The sequence below is a fragment of the Microtus oregoni genome, unplaced genomic scaffold (assembly GCF_018167655.1).
Source record: "Microtus oregoni isolate MIOR12 unplaced genomic scaffold, Mior012 000004F_ref0000308, whole genome shotgun sequence".
Classification (NCBI taxonomy): Eukaryota; Metazoa; Chordata; class Mammalia; order Rodentia; family Cricetidae; genus Microtus; species Microtus oregoni.
Window position 1 is genome coordinate 31,973,425 of NW_024543063.1, and position 22,912 is coordinate 31,996,336.

Sequence of the window (22,912 nt, forward strand, 5' to 3'; positions counted from 1 at the left end):
ATGTCCATTGTGTTGCTCAGATGCACAGGTAATGCAAAACCAGCTGCTGGAGGGGTTTCTGCCTGCACCCCATGGGAGGGAAACCACACTGCCTAGTTGGTGACAAGCTGGAGGGGCACAACGACTCTCCCCAAAGCCATTGTACAGAATAGGAAACTGAGGTCCGGAGGTCGGCAGCCCACCCAGAGACACTTAGCAAAGCTGGGCTCGTGAAGAACTGAGTGGCAAGGGCAAGACACAGAACTCCTGACAGTGGACCAAAGCACCGCTGTGCACTACCCAGACTGTGGGATGTTTTGGGGCAGGAAGGAGCTAGGCACAGTGACTGAACCAGGAGAGGATAGGAAATCATGACAGGGATGGTTGTTTGCACAACCTTGGGGCTGCACTCTAGTGCTTATAAAGCTCTCAAGGAAGTAAAATTATACTTGGGTCTGCAGCAGTCAAGTGACTGCGCCTGGGTGTCACTGGCAGCATGGGAACCAGGGCCACATGGGGGTTTCTTGAGGGTCTTTTTCTGTTTCTCCTGTACCTCTCTCTCTCTCTCTCTCTCTCTCTCTCTCTCTCTCTCTCTCTCTCTCTCTGCAGGCCCAAGGCTGATGCTGCTGGGACTCATCCTTGATCACTCTCCCGCCATATTCCCTGAGAATAGAGGATCACTAATGGCTAGTACTGTTAGTTAGCTTGCTCTGGGGATCCTCTGTCTGACAGGAAAACGAGTGGGCTATATCCACTTGTATTTATGTGAGACACCAGTCTTCATGGTTATGTGGCAAACACTTTCATCACCAAGCCATTTTCAGCTCCTCCTGGAGGACTTCCCTTCATCTGCTCTAGGTCTGGGCCGTAGGAGATAAGCTGTCTCGTGTATGTACACCAGCTATGGAGAAGCAATAAGACCAGGCTCCGGGACAGCCACTTTCTGGGGCCTGTTTAAATCCTGTCTCATCAAGAGAGGAATCTGATAGGTGGCCCCTGATATTTACATGTCTGGGTTGCAACATCAGATGGTATCCAGTATGGGCAGAGACCTCTGGAGATCCCAGCCCTGGACTGTCAGCTCTGTTGTGGGTCCAGTGACCACCTTACTTCAGGCAGAGCAGATGGGAATGGGTTCGGGTCCAGGCAGAGCCAGACAGAGCCAGAGGAAGATGTGGAGTCCAAGCCAGCTCTATACCTTCTCTCCAAAGAGGAACAGGTTCCCTTTGTTCTCGGGCAGGTTCCCTGGAACAGGCTGGGTTGGTTTGTTTGGTGATGGTGGTGGTGGTGGTAATGGGGACACAGGTCAGAGGTCACAAAGAGTCAAAGGCAACCCACAAGGCAAAAGTGGCCACTTGGTCTGTCATCAGACTGGGCACTGCCTTCAAGCCTTAACCCTACAACCCCATCACAGGCTTGGGCGGCCCTGGAGATAAGAGCCCCCGGGGCCTCTCCAGCAGCTTCCCCAGTGGGTGATAAGCACGGCCTGTGTAGGAGCTGATAGGCAATGGCTACCACGGCGGTTGGCCAGCGGCCACTTATCAACCCCATCGCTGCCCACTGCACAGAAATTCCTATCTGTGGGAGCCGATAGGGTACCGCCTGGCCCCTGAGGATGCAAATAACTCGGGAAGCTGGGGTGCACCCTGACCCCAAACCACAGCCCATGGAGCATAAGCCTTCACAGGGGGCAGGGCAGGCTGCAAACTGCGAAGGCCTTGCTTCTCCATCAAAAAAATGAAGTAATAACACTTGTGTGGACAAGGATGGTGAGTAATGTTCAACACTGATGTGAATGACCTGGCATCTGGGCCTCGGCAGCAAGAACAGTTCCCAGTCAGTGATGTGCACTGTCTCTCTGACCATGCACTGAGGGGGTATAACACTGTGCTGGCCCCACGGGGCTGATGGAAGGGCCATCTACGCCTTCTACCTGCTTAGCGGCCATTGAAGTCCGTAGACGCACATGATCCCTGCCACCCCCAGCAGGCATTGTCCACATTATGCTTGTGGACATGGAACAGGGACACACAGGGGCATGCTCCTGATGCTGAGTCAGTACTTACGGATTCTCTTCTAGCAGGAGAAACTAAGTCAGCCTAGGGCTGGTTAGAATCTGGGCAGTCTGAAGACAAGGCTCTGCCCAGTTCCATGGCTTTGGGCATGTGAGCAGAAAAGGCCCTGGATCCCATGTGATCACGTGACCAGGTACAATGACTCCCATCATGGTACTGTGATCTGGGGACACTGGCCTCAACTGAGATAGGACCCTGGGTCAGTACCCATCTCCCACCAGGCACCCCAGGAGAAGTGGCCATCTTTGCCATACATTTCTACCAGGTCTTCTAGAGCCCTGGGAGGTGTGCTAAGCATCCACGTACTAAGGGGTGTCAGAGGGGGGGTGCCCCAGGATAGCCAGTCATGGGACATTCTGGGAATGGATTCAATTTCCACACAGGGTGTGGGTCCCCCATTCTGGCTGTGGCCTTCTGGGTTCACCCCCTCTCCATCTGGCCTCAGGCTGTTATTCCATCGGGTACCCCCCCCCCACACCTGCCACCCATCTTCCCTAGCACCGGTGGCAGACATCACCAATTGACTCCTGCATTCCTCTGATGCCTCAGGGCCCCACTCAGTTGCCCCTCTGTTGAGAGTCCAGTTAAAAGTCTGTTGCTTTTCAATTTGGACCCCAAGTTCCCCAGGGGAGGAACAGGGTCTCTGCCCTGGCAAAGCCTTCTCTGATCCCTCAGCAAGACCCTTGTCATGCCTTCTATCCACGGATGGGAATCTGGTGATAAGACCTAGATGCTCACACACAGCTGAGACTCAGTAACTGTGCACACATGTGTTGCTCACCCACATGCCCAGCCTCCAAGCTCCTCCCTCATTGATACACACACCACTTACCCCACCTCACCTATTTACCTTGCACAGAGTGGCTCTCAGCCCTCACTCAGTAAGAGCCCTGGAAATCACTGATGCCCCCACTGTGCTCCTGGGCCATGGTATCTGTTTATCAGGAGCAAGGGTACCATGACTGCCACATTCTGGGACCTGGGAGATCTGAGATGCAGCTGCCAATTCTAGCTTCGTATGTGACCAGCCGCACTCACTGCCCGAAGATATGCAAAGGCACAGGCCTGATTGCCTATGGGGCAAGTGGTAACTAGGAACCTCAGATGGGCTGCAGCCCCCAGGAAGGGCAGGTGTTCTCCTTCTCCCACAAGCCTGAGCCCACCTGGGCACTAGCCAGCTTAGCATCCCAACCATTGCTCTGGGGAAGATCCCAGACTGGCATCTCCAGCCACATCCTCTAGATACCCCTCCAGGGGCCTGTTCCTCAGTCCTCATTGCCAAACCTTCCAAATGCTTCTGTCTACATCATGAGCTCTGGGTGTGGGTACTCTGGAGACAACTCAGACCACATTGCTTGGGCCAACGGCACCAGTGGTCTCCAGAATCCAAGAGAGCCTAGTTCCCACTTGGCCCAGAAGGCTGTAACAAGGCTGCCCTGGGGTCATAGCAATGTTGTACTGGGCTAGTCAGCATGATTACCTGGCCCACTCCAGGGACTGGCCATGGCTGCCTCTTCTTCCTTTTCCTCTTTCTCTTCATCCTGGGGCCTCATCTCCAACTCCTGCGCCCCCATATCTTCAGGACCTTCTGGGGACTCAGGGGGTGCTGGCACTGTGGGTGGACTTACATCTGTAGAGAGGAAAACATTGTCACGATCTTGCTGGGATGGCCTATAACCAGGAGGGAAACTGAGGCCAGGGGGCACACAGTTATCTGCCCTCCTGCCTTATCTAACACAGAAGGTTTCCTCTTGGCCTTGTAAAGCCCCCAGTCCCTGCTGATCACAGCTGTAATAATTATTTTTTCGCTTCTGTCTGTCACAGCCCAGTGCCCACCCAGTGCACCTAGGTCTGTGGCCTCTGGCTCACTGGTCTCTGCAACAGCTGGGCCCCTCCACCAGCCCCGCACCCAATTCCAGCCCAAAGGGCATGTTTGCCTTCCTGGCGGGCCAGATAACCAGTGTGGCCCCCGATCGATGCGCTCCTGTAAACCCCCTGGGTGACGTCATGGGAACAAGCAGATTATTAATATCACGATAAGGGCTGTGATTAACATCAAATAAATCAATCCCGTGGTATAAAAGTCCTATTATTTTTGGCTATAAATCAAAGTGGCTGGCATCTGAGCTCCAGCCACTGCGAGGAGCCGGGCTGGACTCGCCTGAACGTCAGATATGCTCTTGCGCCGTTATCGCGCCCATCACTTCGTTATCACGGCCGCTGGTGCCAGGTGCAGGCCTGGCTGTTTGTCCCAGATCCTTCCCGGCCCCACCCGCCTACCCTCTCAGCAGCCCCAGCTCCCCAATCAGATAAAGACCAGCTCCCCGGGAAGCCGTGGGTCAAAGTCCAGTAGCCGCCAACCACTTGCCCTTTGGTAGCTCGGCCACAGCTGCCTTAGTGCAGCTCCTGATGGTAGCACTGATGGTGGGCTAGATAAGGCAGCAGCCTATGAGCATGGCACCTGCTCTTCTGGAGGTCACCCCGTAAAAACGGAGGCTCAGAGGTGGTCTAGGGCCAGCCATGGACAGCTTCACCCCTCAGTACTGTATGCCAGCAAAAACAAAGAAAACAGTAACGATGAACAAGCTCCTGACTGGAGACTGGCTTGGCACCTGCCACCTCACTCCTGGGGCAGGTGTCCTTGGAGAGCTGAGAGTGATGGAGTCAAGGCTTGACCCCCAGGGCTGCTGCCAAGGATGGGCCAGAGCCTCAGGCTGGTGCTGGGCCTGGAACAAAGAAGGGATGTGGGAGAGTCCTTGGCCTGCAGACATTCAGTCAGAAACTCCGATACACTGGTGGGGTGCACAGTGAGGAGCCCCCAGGGGTGAAGGTCACTCTGGAATTTGTTCCCTATCCAGACTCCTCTGCCATTACCTGTCTGTCATCCCTGTTGTCCTGTCATCAGAGTCCTCCTTGCTCCTCATCGTCCTCCTTGTTCTGCTCTACCGTCCATCCCTCATCACCTTGTGTGTGCGTGTGTGTGTGTGTGTTTGCGCATGCATGCGCTCCTCTTCATGTGTGGTGGTCAAAAAACATCCTTGGAGGTCTTTAGCTCTCTCTGTCTTGTTTTTTGAGACATTGTCTTCCACTGGCCTAGGACTCAACCAATGTGGCGAGGCTGCCTGGCTAGTGAACCCCAGGGACACACCCGCGCTCACCTTCGCAGTGTTGACATTAGAAGCATGCATCACCACACCTACACTTCAGAGATGCTGAGGCTGAGTCCTCAAGCCTGTGGGCAAGCAGGTTATTGACTGAGCCGTTTCCCCAGGTCTTTTGTCCTTCTTTTGTCCTCTTTGTTGTCGCCCCCTGCCCCAGCTGTTGTCTATCCTGTGCCATCTGCTCTGTCCCTGTGTCCCCCGTACACTTGCTGGGACCACGGCTAGAGTACCATCCCTCTTTGCATGTGGCACAGGTGGCTCCTTGGGGATCTCTGCTTCTGGTCATCACCGGTCTCTCCGCTTCTGGTCATGTCACCAGTTAACCATCCTCCCAAGTAACCCAATAGCTACATTGTCCAATCAGAGGCTGGTGGGCAAGATGGGATATGGCTTGATGATACAGTGCTTGCCTAGCATGCTTGAAGCCCTGGGTTTAATCTCTGGCACTGGGGTGGTGGTGGGGAGAGTCTAGACTCTGCAAAGAATAGCAGATGTGGAATGGTGTGACCTGCGGCTTGGGGCGGCAGGTGGAACAAAGGCTCATGGGTAAGGAATGAAGTGATCCCGAAGCTCAGAGCTGCAGACAGACATGGCAGGGCTTTAGACTCACAGCCAGGTAGAGCCCAGCACACTGAGTCAGGATGCAGGTATCTATCCCTCAGGTACCTCTCTACCATCTCTCCAGAACTCAGTCGCTTCCAAAACACAAGCAAAATGCTGATTTCTCAAGGACTCTGCCTCTGTGAAGTCCCTCTTCCCTGGACTTTAGGGGGCATCTGAAGTCTCACCGCCCTATATCCCGCACCTGGCCTGAACTGGCCTCCTAGGATCTGGGTAGTGTGGGTGTCTGCGGGGTTTCCTTCCATGGCCCGACTCCAGCTTCAGAAATGAACCGACCTGGACAACTGCAACCAGGAGGCCCAGTAGAGTCCAAGGAGGTCATGTGGGTAAGAAAAGGGGGCAGCGTGACAGTGGGATGAGTCTAAACCCAGACCTAGGTCGGATCTTGGCCAGAGTGTGGGCTGTGAGCCCAGACAAGCTTCTTAACCTCTCTGGGCCTCGATAGTTCAGTTCAGCAGATACAGTGTGTTCTTTGCTTCTGAAGAGCCTCATGGCTCTTCCTGGGTGCAGCTTGATGTTGTATGTGGAGCCCAAGTCACAGCCTTGAAGATCCCGTGGACACCATTTCACAGGGATAAACATGCTGGGAATGGCTGTGACTTTCCTGAGGTCTAGCCTTGGACTGGATATTCCCCACCCAGGCCTCAGTCACCTTAGCCTGAGGCTGGACCTCCAACTCACACACAGCTGACACCCCTCTCCCCTGACTCTCTCCAGGTCCTAGGGACAGCAGCTGCCTGCTGAGGCCCTCTGTCCCCCCCATGAACTCTAGGAGGATGTTGATCTGCACACTCACCTTCTCTGGGTGGGCTTGGGGGATCTTCTATGGCTGGGGCCTCAGGGGATGCGGCCTCCTGCTCCATGGGGCTGATGTCCATGGCCTGGGTTTCTTCTCTGGCCTCCATATCTCTGAGGGAACCTGTGGACATGAGTCGCAGGGAAATCATGAGGTGCTTCTGGATAAGGCTACCCTGGTTTCCTAATGGCCAAACAGGCTCAGTTTTGGTGCCTGGGAAGAGTGGGCAGGACGAGGGCAGGGCCAGCCCCTCACAGAGGCAGAGGCTGTGTAAGTTTCCTGGAATCTAGCATGCTAGCTTCACCCTATGTTTACCCCCTACCCTGCAACAATTCCTAAGTTTTGGTGTCACTTGGTGCTTTTCCTATCCTTGTCCTTCATGTTGTCTGTCTGTCCTCAGGTAATGGATACCTGCTTATCAAGACAAGCATCTCAGCCCCTCCCAATCATACACTCAAAATAGAAACCAACATGGGTCCTTTGGGGGCTCAGATGGATGCTTTAGGTCTTCCTGCCTCACAGGCTCACACAGAGACTCACAGGCTCACACAGAGACTCACGGGCTCACACAGAGACTCACGGGCTCACACAGACTCACGGGCTCACACACAGACTCACGGGCTCACACACAGACTCACAGGGTCACACACAGACTCACAGGGTCACACACAGACTCACGGGCTCACACACAGACTCACGGGCTCACACACAGACTCACGGGCTCACACACAGACTCTCGGGATCACACACAGACTCACAGGGTCACACAGACTCACAGGGTCACACACAGACTCACAGGGTCACACACAGACTCACGGGCTCACACACAGACTCACGGGCTCACACACAGACTCACGGGCTCACACACAGACTCACGGGCTCACACACAGACTCACGGGCTCACACACAGACTCTCGGGCTCACACACAGACTCTCGGGCTCACACACAGACCCACGGGCTCACACACAGACCCACGGGCTCACACACAGACCCACGGGCTCACACACAGACCCACGGGCTCACACACAGACCCACGGGCTCACACACAGACCCACGGGCTCACACACAGACCCACGGGCTCACACACAGACCCACGGGCTCACACACAGACCCACGGGCTCACACACAGACCCACGGGCTCACACACAGACCCACGGGCTCACACACAGACCCACGGGCTCACACACAGACCCACGGGCTCACACACAGACCCACGGGCTCACACACAGACTCACGGGCTCACACACAGACTCAAGGGCTCACACACAGACTCACGGGCTCACACACAGACTCACGGGCTCACACAGAGACTCACAGGCTCACACACAGACTCACGGGCTCACACACAGACTCACAGGCTCACACACAGACTCACGGGCTCACACAGCAGACATTCTACTATTTGCTTATGATCTCCTACAAGAAGATTCTCAGGCCACCCCACACTTGGGGTTTGGTCCAGAGCTCCTCAACAGTGAGTTCTTGTGCTCACTACACTGGGCAAAAGCATGATGGACACAAAGATAGCAGATTCACGACTGCTGGACTGGGTCAGGGCACAGGTATCCTTCACAGTGGGGACTGGGCCTCTGTTCCCCTCCCTCCAGACCATTTGGGGGGCATCCACCATGCAGTGGGAGATGGCAGAGTGGAATAAGCTCCCATGGTTCCATAATGACTCCCAGAGGACACCAAGCACAGGTCAGGGGTGATGCAACCTCTGAGGTCACCCCAGGGTATCAGTGATGGGAACTGAACTAAGGCCCAACTGAAACCCTTGCTCAGCCTGGTCCCCAGCTTATTCTCTTAAGCCACAGCTTGCAGGAGACACCTGTCCTGTCATTTTGTGGTCACTGAGGAGGGGAAGAGCCTGTGTCTAGGGTACACCCACTGGCACTGAAGGGGCTTTGAGTCTCAGAGCAGTGAAGCCTGAGACATTGGAGAAAATAACCCCCAAACCATGTGTCAGAGGGCCTGAGGACACCCTAAGGTAGAGGGGACAGAAGGCATGCAAGGGCCATCTTTGGTTTTATTTTGTCTTTCAGACAGGGTCTCATGTATTCCATGTTTGCCCTTGAACTTACTATGCCAGCAGTTCTCAACTTGGGGGTCATGCCTAAGATCATTGGAAAACACAGATATTTACATTATGATTCACTGCAGTAGCAAAATTACCGTTATGAAGTAGCAATGGAATAGTTTCATGGTTGGGGGTCACCACAACATGAGGAACTGTGTTAAAGGGGCACAGTGTTAGGAAGATTGAAAACACTTTACTATGTGGTAGAGGCTCCTGCCTCTACCTCCTGAGTGCTGCACCACCAAGCCTGGTATATGCAGTGCGGGGATCTAACCCAGAGCTTTGTGTATGGCAGACAAGCGCACTCTACTGACTGAGCAATGGTCCTTGCCACTTCAGAGCCATTTCTAGAGACAGGCCATTGTCTTCAGGCAGGGGGATGGTCTAAGATGCACCCCCTTTAACACTTGGGGCCCCTAGCTTTACATAGCTAATGCAACCTGCTGCTCCCCAGAACAGTGGCTCAGGGCTGCTTCTTTTCAGGAGGCATGGGGGTTCTGTGGGAGACCCACAGGCCAGTGGCAGGGCCATCAGTACCAATACGAGTTAGCTCACACCCAATACTAAAGCTACTGTGGGATCTATGGTACTCGTCATGTCAATGGCATGGGGACCCATGAGGATGGAATAGAGGCCAGGCTGGGACCAGGTTTGTAGAATGATCTTTCAGAAGTGATAGGGGACATTCTGTATCTGAAGAACTAGGGTGGCTGCAATCCAGACCACACTACTGGGGGCAGTGCCATCCTGCTCACACTGGCCTCAGATGGCCAGACACCACTCTAGGATGCAGGATGCACGGGCCTCATGACATTGCCTGTGGCTTCTGGGGGCAGGAAAAACCAAAGAACCATATTGGTTCCTAAGCCAGGAATGAGAGCAAGTGCAGGGGTGAGACCAGGCAATGTGTGTGTGGGAGAAAGTGGGCACACCTGCAACAGAGTACAGTGGGTGGGCGTGAAAGCTAACGAATAGGCAGAGCCCCACCACGCTGGTCTCTGAGGCCTGAAAGGAGGGAGTCCATCTTTAGCCTGGGGTATGGGGGTGACATCACAAGTTCCAGGAAGAGATAGGCTTCCTAGCTGCAGTCCTGTGGGTGCTAGCGCTGGACCCAGCCTCCCAGGAACAGGGCTAAGGCTCACAGGGGCAGACAAATGCCTTGACCCGTATGACCTTGAACTAGGGTTGGAAAACAGGGCTACGGTGGAGATCCACCCTGAGTGGAGCCACCCCTGGACAGGAGACTGCCCTGCCTAGGCCCAGGCACCCATCTCTCTGGAGGGGCTCCATGCCTCTCCAGGGGCTGAAAGGCACCTGGAGTCTCAGTTGCCTGCTCTCAGCAACTCTGGGACTGGCATTGAGCTGGGCCAAGGAGGGGGCACAAGCGGAAACAGCCTTCCCCAGTAATGTCATGGAGCCCAATCTGGTGCCCACCCAGGTGGACCTCCCGCACCCAGGCGCCTAGAGCTGGGATGTTCCTCAATTTACAGAACAAAGGCAAAAGTGCTCCTCACAAAGCCTTGTGGATGAGCGTGGAGAAAGAAGCCAGGATGACAAGCAGCTTACTCTGACGTTGTTAATCCATTTCCAGAACAATTAAAATGGCTATGATAATGCAGGAGAGAATCACCACGGCAAACAGAGAAAGCCCACAGATGGGATGCGGCACTTCTGTCCGGAGCCAGCCGCTACGGCTTTCTGAGCCCTCCGTTGGCTTCAGCGGAGCCTAAGCTAGCACTGGGCCCTCGGGTACACCTACACCCGCAAGGGCTGTGGAAGTAGAAAAGTGGGGGACGTTGGCCCTATATGTCAGGGGTATCCGTGAACCATGGCTGGACACCGTTCCTCCCCAGGATGTCCCTTGCTAGGGTCCTTCTGGGGACCCTCACTGTCCCCAACCAGCAGAGTGGCAGATAAAACTATGTCCTTGCTCTGTGACCTTGGGCAAGCCACGCTACCTCTCTGTATGCTGCTACCTCTGTACGCCGTCTCCTCAGCTCTGGATGGAAACTCTCACAGCTGCAGCCTCCCAGGACAGCTTGCTGGCACCATCAGAGTGCAGCTGAGGGTGCTGGGGGCCAGTACTTTACAAACACCAGCTGTCACTGGTGACTGCCACCAAGGGCCCAGCAGGGGAAAGGGGTTATTAAGCACAACCGTGCACAAGGGGCCTTGGCTTAGCACTTCACAAATGTCCTTCCTTAACCCCTCTCACTTAGACAGCCCAGTGAGGTCATCTTCCAGTCCTGCCTCAGAAGGGGAAACTAAGGCACAGAGGGTTCGTGCTGAGTTAGATCTATGTAGAGGTAATACAGAATATGTAATATGAGCCAGACTGGGTGCCATGGGAATGGGGGCAAATAATGGTGAGGGTGTAGAGTGGGGAACCTAAGGCCAGTCCTATCTAAATTTCATTTCCATAAGGTGCCAAACACCCACCTAGTGGGAAGTCTGGGTTACACCCACTTTATGGAAGGGTAAACTGTGGCCCACCCAACTAAGGCAGAGCAGCTTGCCATGGTCCTCAAGGAAAAGGTGAAGAGATGGTGCATGGAGAAAAGGGAGCTTGGGCAACATTATGACCCGAGCAGACAGGCTGCCTCCGCAGCATTGTCTCGAACCACACCTCCCGTTACCCATAGTTAGGCGGATGCTGGCCCTGTTGCCTGGTTACTGCCCAGGTTGGAGATGTCTGGGCACAAGACTGCACTTCTGCTCAGTGGCATCCACAGGCCACCATGGTGGTCACCCACAGGCAGGACAGCGCTGGGAGCAGCCCCCACAGTGCCCCGAGCCCCTTGGTTATCACAAGGAGCAGATGCCCAAGCGCCCATCCGTCTCCTGCTCATTAGGCCGGACGCCGCTTGGGAATGAAAACATAATAGCTATTTGATTGGGGGTGAGATATTTTGCATATTGGCTCAGAGCTGATAGCGGAATTTCATCAACTCCCTTTTTCATGCTTTAAAACTGAATTATGGAGGCAGACTCTGTGTGGCAGGCTGATGCCCACTCCCTTCCAGGCCCTCTCCCAGCTCTGGAGAGCAGCACAGAAGGGTGGAGGTCACTGCAGGTTCTGAAGAGGGACAAAATCCCAGTCTGTGTCCCCCAGGCAGCAAGGAGGGCTGTCTTTGGTCCAGATAGGATTCTGGTCATGGGTGTGACCCCTGCAGCACCCACCTTTCCAAACCCAACAGGAGCCAGCAGACCAAGGCCCACGGGAGCCGGCCTGGCACAGGGTCCTTTCTTTAAGCCCACCTGGAGATTCTTTCCTCCCTTCCTATAAATGGAACCAAGATGATCTGGACCAGCTGCCTGCCCATGGCATCCGTGGACAAGAGAGCTCAGAGACTGATCTCAGGTACCCACCCCCGAGAACAGGCAGCCTCATTCCTCATCCCAGTTCCTTCATCTACTTATATACGCATTGAATTCACTCATCAAACCTTTCCCTGAATCTGGTGTGCCAGATTCAGGACCAGGAGCTGGAGACAAGGCAATGACCAAAGGTGCCAATACGCATGGCAGGAGGGAGAGCTGTTGTGGGGTGGATTCCTGGAGGAGGTGGCAAGGACTGGCAAGAGATGAGGCTCACTGCCCTGGGAGCCAGGGAGAATGTAGTGAGGTAGAGGGGTAGCACACACCAGGCAACGTAGGACCATTCCCTCATGGAAAATGAGGGCAGTCTCTTGAGGAGGATGGAGTCCACACAGCCATATGGGATCGTGGCTGGGAGCATGGCCTGGGCTATGGTGACTATGCTGTTCCTTCCAGGTCTGGGGAGGGCCATCAGAGGAAACAGGAAGCCCCCCACCTTGGCTGGTAGAACCCTAGCCTCCTTACTTCACTGGAATGGCTTGGCACTGCCAGGAAGGAGACCCTGGCCTCCAGCAGGACCCAGCTGCCAGATAAGGCCCTGATAGCAGAGAGAAAATAGCAACAGATACAGACTTTCCCACCACTGGGCAGCGGGCAGCTAGGGCCATGGCGGGGACAGACAGGCGGCAAGATAGTCTTGTCCTCCCCGAGGGGCTGAATCTAGGGAGTTTAGCATCACAGGACTCAGACCAGGGGAGGACGATGGCCAGACAGTCTAAGGTCTAAAGCCTTCTTGCCTAGCAGACACCGTGACCTAGGACAGTGGGTCCTGGTTAGCAGGAGTGGGGTCCAGGACCCACCTAAGCAGGGATTCTGATCCAGCCAATGCAGGGAGATGGAAACTGAGGCACATGGCACCCAGAGCTGCAGCCTTCTCCTCAAACAGACTTGACTTCACACTCAGTTCTAATGGCTTGGTGATGCCCTGTCCAAAAACACTGGCAGGGTCAAGTTGAGGAACCTCGGAGCTGATTCTGACCCCATCACCTCAAGTCCTCAGGATCACCTCAGGCCATATTATGTACGGTGCAGTGGGGCCAGGTTCTCACAGCAGAGTCCCCTTCACCTCCAGTCTTACTAGGTGGACCTGGCCCAAAGCTGTCTTACCAGTGTGGGAAGGTCCAAGCCCCTCAGCATGTGCCCACCTTACATGCTTTCCAGGCCGGACATCCCTCACTAGTGCCCAGACCTGTCCTTGTGTGTCTACTGAGCTCCCTACGGCCCTCCTCAGTCTCTCCAAGGACTCCCCTTCAGAGTCCTCTAGTGGGGTGGTCTGTCTCCTTGGCAGCACAGTTTATCAGGTTGCACACTACAAGGTCAGAGACCTGCAGGTGCTCAGCATGCCTGGGAAGGGTGAAGGGCCACTTGAACCTCAGTGTTTGTCTCAACCTTGACCTCAGCCTCGACTCAGGATGCCCCTGGGGAGGTGCTGAAGAGACAGTACAATGGTGGAGGACACCATCATACAGAATCCAGAGGGGGCACTGCCCACAACCAGGCTGGTCACAAAAGAGTTGGCCAGATAGCATGGCTTGTTCACTTGAGTGTACAACCTGCTCCAGCAAGAGACAGATGCCTGCTCCCTGGGGTTCCTGGTGATCACAGTCAAGCTGGGGCTGTGGCCAGAGCACACTGCTTTTTGGACCTACAACCTGGACACAGACACTGCTCACTGCATGGGTGGCATGCGGTTAAATAGATATGGGGTGGGACAGGTAGCCTTTCTTACCCAGCGTATCACAGAGGGCACTCCCACAGACCCTGGGATGGGGAGCTCATATCTCTTTCTGAGAGGTCTGAGCCCTAAGACTTGCCTGATTCTCTCTACCCTGTTAAGGTCTCAGGTGACTGACCTGCTGACTGCTTCTGTGCAGGGCTGTGAGGAGCCGGAGGGACTAACCCCAACTGGCATAGACTCGGAGCTCAGGACATCCTGGAAGGTGATATATACCTTCCTTAGTCCCTGGGCGGTCTTCCAGAGGCACCAAGTAGGGGGTCTGATGGAGAGTCAAGGCCCATAATCTAGTAAACACGGGTCCAGACAGACCTTAGCATTCAAACACTAAAAAGATCCTATTGAGATATGATTCACACACAATGAAATACAGGCTTTTCCTGCTGCTTGGCTTTTAAAGGCACAGATCTTTACTGAAAGGACAGGTGGGGGGGGGGGACACAGCCCAGATAAAATACAGGGCACTATGTGACCCTGCCTCGTGGAAAGAAACACACGCTGATGAACTGGAGTCAAGCTGGTTCCAAACACTTTGAAAGGAATCACTGAAAATCTCTGATGTCAGTCATCTTCCCTGGCCTGTCCCCGGAGGACCCAGGGCTTCACACAGCTGTGAACCCACCCAGGGCAGGGCTGGCCTAGTGCTCTCCCCTCCTGGAAATCTTTCCCACTCCTGCTTCCAAACTTCACACAGAAGTCAGCTCTGACTTGACAGAATGTGGTGGGCTTCACTGCCCCCCCAGACTGTTCTGGCTAGTCTGTGTGGGACCCAGGCACCCCAGGCGTGTGCTTCAAGTGACCAGAGATGGTGCCAGGGCTTCTGGCGGCCTGCTGGAGCTCTGAGCATGCTAACTCTAGTGCCACGTGACTCTTATTAGCTCTCCAATTTGCTCTTATACTGCTTTAAGTGTGGGAAACTGAGGCACAGAGTAGCAGGGTCTCTCTACCAGCAGAGCAGCTCCTGGTAAGGCTCTCAGAGCCTTGCCATCCCCAATCCTCGTTCACAGTGAAGAGAAGCAGGGATGGCCTTGCCTAGAGTTACTGAGTAGGATTCAGATACAGGTCCATGAGGCTCTCAGGACTGAGGTCTTGTTTCTCCCCTTGTTGGGCCTGTTTCTCTCCCTGATCCCACATCTTCCTTCCCATCTCTGCTTCTTTCCATCCCTGGTCCCTTTGTTCCTGGAACCAGAGACTGTTCTCTGCCATCTGTTCCTGGCACGGTTGGAGTCAGGACACCCTGTTTTGTGGGGATGTCCGTGCCCCCTCCTTGGTTATCTGTAATCTTTAGAAGCTTTGGCTCCTTCAGCCCCGATTCCTGTAGACATATGCACACTGCCCTCAACAGCTCACTTGGGTCTGTCAGAGCCTTACTTAGCCTCACCCTGCAGGGATGTAGACTCCATGGGCAGACGAGGAAAGTGAAGCAGAAGGCAACCATCCTGGCCACCGCCTGGACTTAGTGCAGCTGCTCACATTGCTATTCGAGGACATACACAATGGAGAGCTGCCCAGGCTGCAAGATTCAGGGTCCCACATCTGACCTTATAGAGCTTTGGTGAAGAGTGGATGGAGAGGGAGGGATCAAGAAGTTCCAGGCAGGTCCATCCCAGATGAGAGAGGGCATTCAGTCTGGGATGGAGACAGGGACATAGGCCTCTGGACCTTGGAGGGTAGGCTCAGTCTACAGGGGATGTGGGGGGTTACTGGGACTTCTCAGAGGAGGTGGCATTTAAGCGACAGCTGAGAACACCCCAGAGAGGGCACTCAGGCAGTGTGTGCAGGAAGACCTAGGGCAGGGAGGGACCACAGAAAGTCCCAGCTGAGCACCCAGGGCTAAAGGCCTGGGAAGGAGCTAAGGTCTAATCTGTGAGCAGCACTGCCAGACATCAAGCTTGAGGATGCAGGGCCCTGGTTCCCCGGGGTTTCAACAGCTACCCCTGTGGGCTCCCTCAGGATCTTCCCCTTGACCTGAGCCTGGTCCCTCTCTCAGGCCATTTCTAAGCGGCAAGTTGGTGTCCTACCCTGTCCCAGGGGGCAGGGGCCTGGGTGGGGCAAGGCTGAGAGAAAGGGAGGCTAGGAGGAGGGAAGAGGGCTGGGGGCCTGAGAAAGCCCAGCCTGGCTGATAGAGAGAGATTGGTTTCAGCCGGAGCCTCGGGCCTGCCAAGTCCACATCCTATCTGCGGCCTGCGCTTACTCAACATTCATCACTGCTGAACTCGGAAACTTTATCAACGCTAAAGGTTGGCGCCATCTCTAGGCCCAGCCACTCCCGTCCCTCCCCTCGATGGGCCTGATAGCCACTGATAGATTACACAAGATTGTTTCACTCCGGGAACCCAAGGCCTATGCTTCTGGGGGAGGGGCTGCATGGGGGAGGGCCCAGGACACCACCAGGGCTGGAGCTGTGCACCCTGAGGATGGTCACTAAGTGCACTGGGGGCCCTGTGCCAGGATGGGGCCTGGGGTTGTGGGGGCCACGTGCCAGGCAGGGGCGGCCGAGGCCACAGCTCAGAGCCTGGAGCAAGAGAGGAGGAAACAGAACGGTGGAGATGGGCGCTGAGGCCCGGAGTGATTCTTTCTCTAGATGGGCGATAAGAGCTGAGCGATGTGAGCGGGTTTCACTAATGGAGCCATCGCTGCGTGGTACAGGGCAGAGGGACGGAGGCAGATGGCAGCAGGAGGGGATGGCTCCTGTGTGACAAGCCGTTCACTCGGCGGGCTGGGCTGTGCCGGCACTCTTCGCCAAGCCTGCCTTGAGCCCGCGGCAGCTGTTGGGCAGAGCACAGTGCTCTTAGCACTCAACCCAAACCCACTATGGGTGCCCCATTCTCTCAGTGCCCTGCTCACACCCAAGACCCTGTGCTGTGTGATTTCACACCCTCACCAACACCATCAGTGCCCACACCCCTCCCCCAACTCAACCCAACCGTGCTCAGCATCTCCCCCTCCATCTCTGATCCAAGAATGCTCTCAGCACCCATGGGGCTCCCGCATCATCAGTGCCCCAGTCACGGTCCCTTCCCTGTTTCCATCTCAAAGCACATGGTTGATCCCTCAGGACTCCTCTGTGGTAATGCCCGTGTCTCTGGCGGACTTGACTCCTAGTCCCTTTCCTTTTCTGCCCAGCCAGAACAGGCTGATCTAGAAACCAAAAAGGTAGCCTTTATCTAGTAATAGACACCCTGTGCTTTTAGGGCCGGGCAGAGCTGCCCACGTGAGAAGGAGGTCCTTTAGCAGAGGCTGAGGCTTGGCCCGGAAGGCCTGGTGATGGTTTAGTGTAGGAATGTACTTCCGACCCTCACACCCATGTTATAAAAACAGATGACAGAGACCCAGAGTGTGGGGGTCAAGACCGAGGTCATGAGGTCACTGCTGACTTTTCTTTCCCTTAGGTCTTATCCCAGTCTCTTTCTGTTGTACCTTATCCCGCCACTAGATTGCACAAACCCACCACACCTGTGGCTTGAGGGTGCTGCGGGAATCGGTGTGCCCCCTTGCTGTGACCGTGGGTCCAGTTCTGCAGCACAGTATATCGAAGAGTGGAGAGGGTGGAGGCAAGGTCAGGTGTCCATTTCGGGCTTCGAAACAAACAGGTATGGGATGAGCAACTCTAGCCCCTGCTGCATCCCAAATGGCTTCACGATGTGGGTGGGGAAACCGAGGCCTGGGGCAGGGGAGGGGTCCAGAAACCATCCTGGCTGGCTGAGGGACTAGGTTTCCTCCCGTTTTACAGATTAGGAAGCCAGAGTGTGACAAACAGGGATCCCTGTCCTCACCAGAGCCTAAGGCCAGAGAGGCCTGGACAGCAAATGAGTCACAGGGGAGCAGACAGGGAGGAGGACAATGGCATGAGCAGGGTCTGGAGGGAGCTGGGGGAGCGGCCGGCCTTTGCCGTCTGTCCTGGCCCCACTTCTCACCTTCCCATTCTCATTTGGCACCAGAGCTGGCTGCACTGTTTGTGGAATGACCAGGTCCTGGTGCCCGAGGGTGTGGCTTAGGTTCTGAGGTTAGCAGAGGTTACTCAAAGGCCGGCCTGTCCAAGGCAAACACGGATTCTGAAGAAAGCTGGGAAGCCTGGGAGGCCTTCCCACCCTGTTGGTCTAGGCTGGACAGGTGCACACTCTCATTTTAAGGAAAGGTCCTACCCCCTCCATGGAACTTCAGCCAATGCCTGAGCCTCAAGTCTGCTCATTTGCACTCTGTTTTCATTGGCTGCTAGCCGGGGCTGGACAGTAGTGGGAGGGGCCTATTCTCCGCTCTGGGGGCGGGACCCAGTGGTGTTGATTGTGGGAGCCCAGGAAGTTAAGATGTCCATAGGACTTTGGGGTTTGTGGGGGTGAAGGGGTGGGAGGCAGAGGTAGGACTGAGTGTAAGGGGTGTTCCGGGAAGTGTTAGATTCTGGGAGAACTGATGAAGATTCTGGCAGAAAGGAAGTGTAAGGGAAAGGCCCCATTGTAACTATTCCAGACAACTCAAATCCATCCTGGGTGCCTTAGACGAAGACACTGAGCCAAAGTCACATAGCCAATACGCAAGGGGTACTATGGGGACCTCCCCCACCGCTAGATGCCCACTCCTTGACAACTCCTTCCCGCCTGCAATGTCTCAGAATGGGCCATGTGAGTCCTCCCTTTGCAAAATGATGAGGGTGAGGAGCCCAAGTTTTCCTTTAGATTGAGGGGCTATCTCTCCTGGCAGCCCCAAGTTGGGCCATGGGCTTGGCAGTATGTGTAAGTCTGCAGTGCTTTTGTTCCTGGCATTTGGAGGGGTGAGATAAGGGGAAAGAACCGCGAGTGAGCAGGCAGATAGATGGGGCGATAGCGGCTCCCCCACGCATGGCGCCTATCACTCTTTTTATCAAGGTTCCCTTTCTTTCTTCTTTTTGTTGGGGGCCTGGGAGGGCGGAACACACCCACCCCATCCCCTCCCACACCGGTGGAGCTTAGGGAGGAGGCCTCCCTCTCTCAGGCACCAGCCGGAAAGGGAGACACAGGCCACGAGGAGCACCTGAGAGGGTGGGGGTTCTGAGGCACCTGTCTGCTAGGATTCTAGGGCTCCCAAGTTCTGTCTCATCAGCTCCTCACAAGGACCTGCAAGGACACTCACTCCCTTGTCTGATGGGTAAGGTAGTCAGGCCCAGGGAAGTGAAGTACCTGGGCCAAGGATACACAACCAGGGCAGATGGAGCTGAGAGTCCAGCTATGCCTCTCTGGCCTGGAGGCTAACAACCTGGCTAAGATCTGGTGGGCACAGCTGGGGGCATGGGGCCCATGGGGTGGCCGGCAAACATGGCTAAAGGTTCTGGGGAACACATCCAGGGTCTGCAGGATGCAATCTTAGCATCCACAGCCCTGTTTACAGATACAGAAACTGAGGCCTAGAACAGGGAGATGCCTGGAGGGCCGTGGGCAGGTTGGACTCTAACCCCTCTCGTGTCCCTGGGTTGGCTGGTTCAGTGTGTGACTCCTGCAACACTCCAGGTATGAAATTCCGGTGATTGGTGCTGGTGAGATAATGACCTGGGTTGACAAAGACAAACATTCTAGAATCATCCAGGTGGAACCCTGAGCCTGACACCTCAGCACGCAGCCCTGTGGGAGCCGTTTGTCCTAGAGGGCAGTGGTGGCTCCCAGGGGCAGCAGACCTCAGCCTCCTCAGCAGGGAAGCTACAGGTGCATGCTGCCATGCCTGGCTCACGTATGGGGGGGTGGGGATCTGAACTCCAGTCGCTACACTCTACTGACCGAGCTGCCCCTCCAGCCCCTCCAACCAACTTCCTCACCAAAGGAGCCTATGGGGCGAGTGAAATGACGACAAGCAATAAGAAGTATAGACACACCAGTTTAGCCAGGCAGACAGGAGGGTCTCTGAATTCAAGGCCAGCCAGACCAAGTTTCATCAATCCAGGGCTGGGTAGTGCTGAGCATCTGCCCTCTCTTGTGGCCACTCCTTCTCTTTGAAATGGAGAGACCAGGCCCCTTTATAGAGGTGTGGGGGGGGTATAACTGCAAATACCCCAGAACTTCTAGGTAGATGGAGGCTCAGACTAGGTCAGAGTGCCTCCTGTGTGACCTTAGGCGATTTACTCAACCTGAGCCTTGAGTCATTAGAAGAGAAATGTGGGATGATAGGAGGACTCAGTGTCGCAGGGTGTATACAGCAACTCAATCAAGATAGCTCTCCTCAGTGTGGCCATCACTGAGATCATTATACCTGGGAAGACCCAGGACCACACAGGAAAGGTCCTGCCCTCCTCAGGCCTTCCCATCTCTGGGATTCCAGTGTTTGAGTTCTCAGGAGGGATTTTATAAACACAGGACAGGGGCAAAGCTGAGTGCCCCTACCCCACTGGGCCCAGCGGGGTTTCCACATGCCCCCACCCCACTGGGCCCAGCGGGGTTTCCACATGGCTTCATGGGGCCAGCTTGGCCTGGCCATCACCCCCCCCCCCCCCCCGAGAGGTACTGGGGCTGACAGGCCTTGGCTTCTCTTTTCACACAGCAGGTGCCTCACTCCCCCATGGCTGCCTTACCTGTCCCTCAGCGGGAGGATTAGCCTGGCGCAGCCCTAATCTTGGCGCATCACACCATCAGCAAGGATCTCGGATCAGCTGAAGGAGGCAGCTTTATCCAGACAAGCTTGCAATGGCACCCGAGCCCCATCTGGGTGCCGCCTGTCACGAGTGGCAGCTGGGCTGAGCTGGGAAGCACAATGGCTGAGGAGGGGCCTGGAGCCAATCGGGTTTCGGAATGCTGTGAAGCCCTCGCGGCCGGTAGGCGTGGCTTTGCATGGGCACCTCGACCCCCTACTGAACTACCTATGGTCTGACCAGGCACTGCAGGGCAGCAGGGCACACAGGCAAAGCTGCCTGGGAGTGTTGCAGAGGCACCATGTCTGCTGGGCAAACAAGGCCTTTTTGGTATGGAGATCTTCCCAAGGCTGTGCGTGTGTGCCAGAGGCTGCCATCAGCCCTAGAGGCTGGACCCTATGGCTTGGGAGTCTGTGTGCCAGCGTCTTCTCTGAGTGGGGCCTGCTGGACCTAACTGGCTGCAGTTTCAGTGGCTGGACATTTGGTGGCTACCAGCCTGGTCTAGAGGCTGGGAGAGCCATCTCCTCAGAGCCGGCCAAGGGCGCCCCTCTAGGGCCCCTTTCTCTCCACCCTCCTCCCTACCTTCCTTTTCAAAAACATAATTTATCTGTGTATTATCAAGAAATCCAGACACTTTAATCAGTGAGCTATGAAGTCAGAATTTCCATTCTTATCTGCGGGAGGAGTGGAAGGAGAGGAGATAGCGCGGATCGCTGGTGGGGAATGTTAATGGGCAGGAGCCCAGGCCGCTGGCCACCGAGACGTGGGTATCTCCTCCATTATCGAGCCCTATCTTGCCAACCATCTCAGTGCAGTAATGGGGCCAGTTCAACTTTCCGAGTTATCACGGGAGCTGAAACCTGCACTGGAGGAGGCTGGGACCAGAGACAGTGCAGGGAGGACCAGGTTGCGGCTGCTCCAGGAGAGGGCTGGCCGGCCAACTGGGTGAAGGCCTGGTTTCCATGGACAGTCCAGGAGGCCTAGCGCGTGTTCGGATGCCTCTGTCCCTGGGCAACTGTACCTGATCGAGCTGGGTGTGGGGCTCATTAGGGAAGACCGAGACAGGAGGTGCCCTGGTGGCCCAGGAACTGGGAGGAGGCAGCATGGGAGCAAAGCCCAATGAGGCTGTGCAGCTCTGATCTTTGCTAAAACCTTGGCCCAAAGTTACACAGTGGAGAAGAATGTTGGGACCAGAGCTGGCTATGGTTGGGACCCACTAGAGAGTCTCAGACTCTAGGCTTGAAAATGGGTGCGGCTGCCCCACCTCCACCCAAGAATCAGTGGTCATAGCTCTCTCCCAACCCAAGCATCCAGAAGGTGGCTCCCCTAAGGATCTGATCCTCCAACTTTCTAAGCCTTGGTTTCCCCATTTGGGCTTTGAACCCAGGTTTGTTCAGGCTGGTGGGACCAGGCTGGGCTGAAATACACTCAGTCTGCGCTCACAGTGATACCTGGCAGCTGAGCTGAGTGTGGGGAGACCAGTGGGTCATCCTCACCAGAGGCACCCAGGGTTTTGAACCTGTTTTCCATCTACCACAAATCTCTGTGCAGAAACCGGAGGGGTCCTAGAGGGGCAGCTGTGGGCCCTGACTCTCACTGGGGGCCGGTTCCCTAAACAGAAAAGGGAGCTCTACAGGAAGGAGCCGAGACCCCTAGCCCTGGCCTTCTTTCCTCCTGGGGTGAGAGAACAGGTAACTAAGGGAAGTATAAGCCTAAGGACAGATGGAAAGTATAAGGGAAAGCTATAGGGCTTGAAGTCAGATGTCAGGAGGAACTGGCAACAAGATGTCTCAGCGGAGACAGAATTACAGATATACTTGGGGACGGGCCATCAGCAGCAGGGGGAGGGAACAATGGCCCCCTTTCCCCTTCACTGGCTCTTCCTGGCCATGTCTCCTCTGTCAGCTCTTTGTAATCGTTCTCCCCCTCCCCCCACCCCGGGTAGGCATCATAGTGCTATGTGCAGTAGGGAAACTGAGGCTCACAGGGTTAGGACTCACATGAGAGCCCCAAAGACCCTGTAGTGCATCGACCTGTACGGTAGGAGCAGACAGGGCTGTGCAGACCATCCCAGGCAGGCTCTTTCCACAGTGAGAACATCATGCCTGGCTGTGAGACCTGGAGGCAGCTTCTCTGGTCCTCCATTTCTTACGGACCAAAAGAGCACTCCAACCCTCTATTTTTTCTGGGTGAGAGGGAGAACCCCAACCTCAGGAAGGGATGCAGAGAGATGTGGAGGAAGTGCTGAGCACATGGGAACACTCGGTGTGATGGGTGACACCGGCTGTGTCTACTGCAGCCCTGTTCATTCGAGGCATGGAAACCAGCCTACGCCTAGAGAGGCTGCAGAGCGCTGCAAACACCACTCAAGTCACAAACGGAGAAGCTGAGGCTTAGTGCTCACGGCCAACCAGAGCAGGTGAAGGATGGGGGCACTTGAGCTGTGTGGGAGGTACTGCTGATGTGCCTATCCAATTCTGCGTAAGCCCAGAGGGCT

The 22,912-nt window shown here is 55.4% G+C and overlaps 1 protein-coding gene across 2 annotated transcripts in view; it reads right to left on the reverse strand.

Moving 5' to 3' along the window:
- The window catches only part of Zfpm1 (zinc finger protein, FOG family member 1), a 59,548-nt gene that overhangs the window by 29,415 nt on the left and 7,221 nt on the right, over nt 1–22,912 (reverse strand). For both annotated transcript variants that reach the window (XM_041649398.1, XM_041649399.1), the window contains 2 exons: nt 6,633–6,755; nt 3,535–3,684 (listed from right to left, as the gene is read on the reverse strand). In XM_041649398.1, the coding sequence (XP_041505332.1) occupies nt 3,535–3,684; nt 6,633–6,755 (273 nt within the window). Of the gene's footprint in view, nt 1–3,534; nt 3,685–6,632; nt 6,756–22,912 lie in introns of those variants that run through there.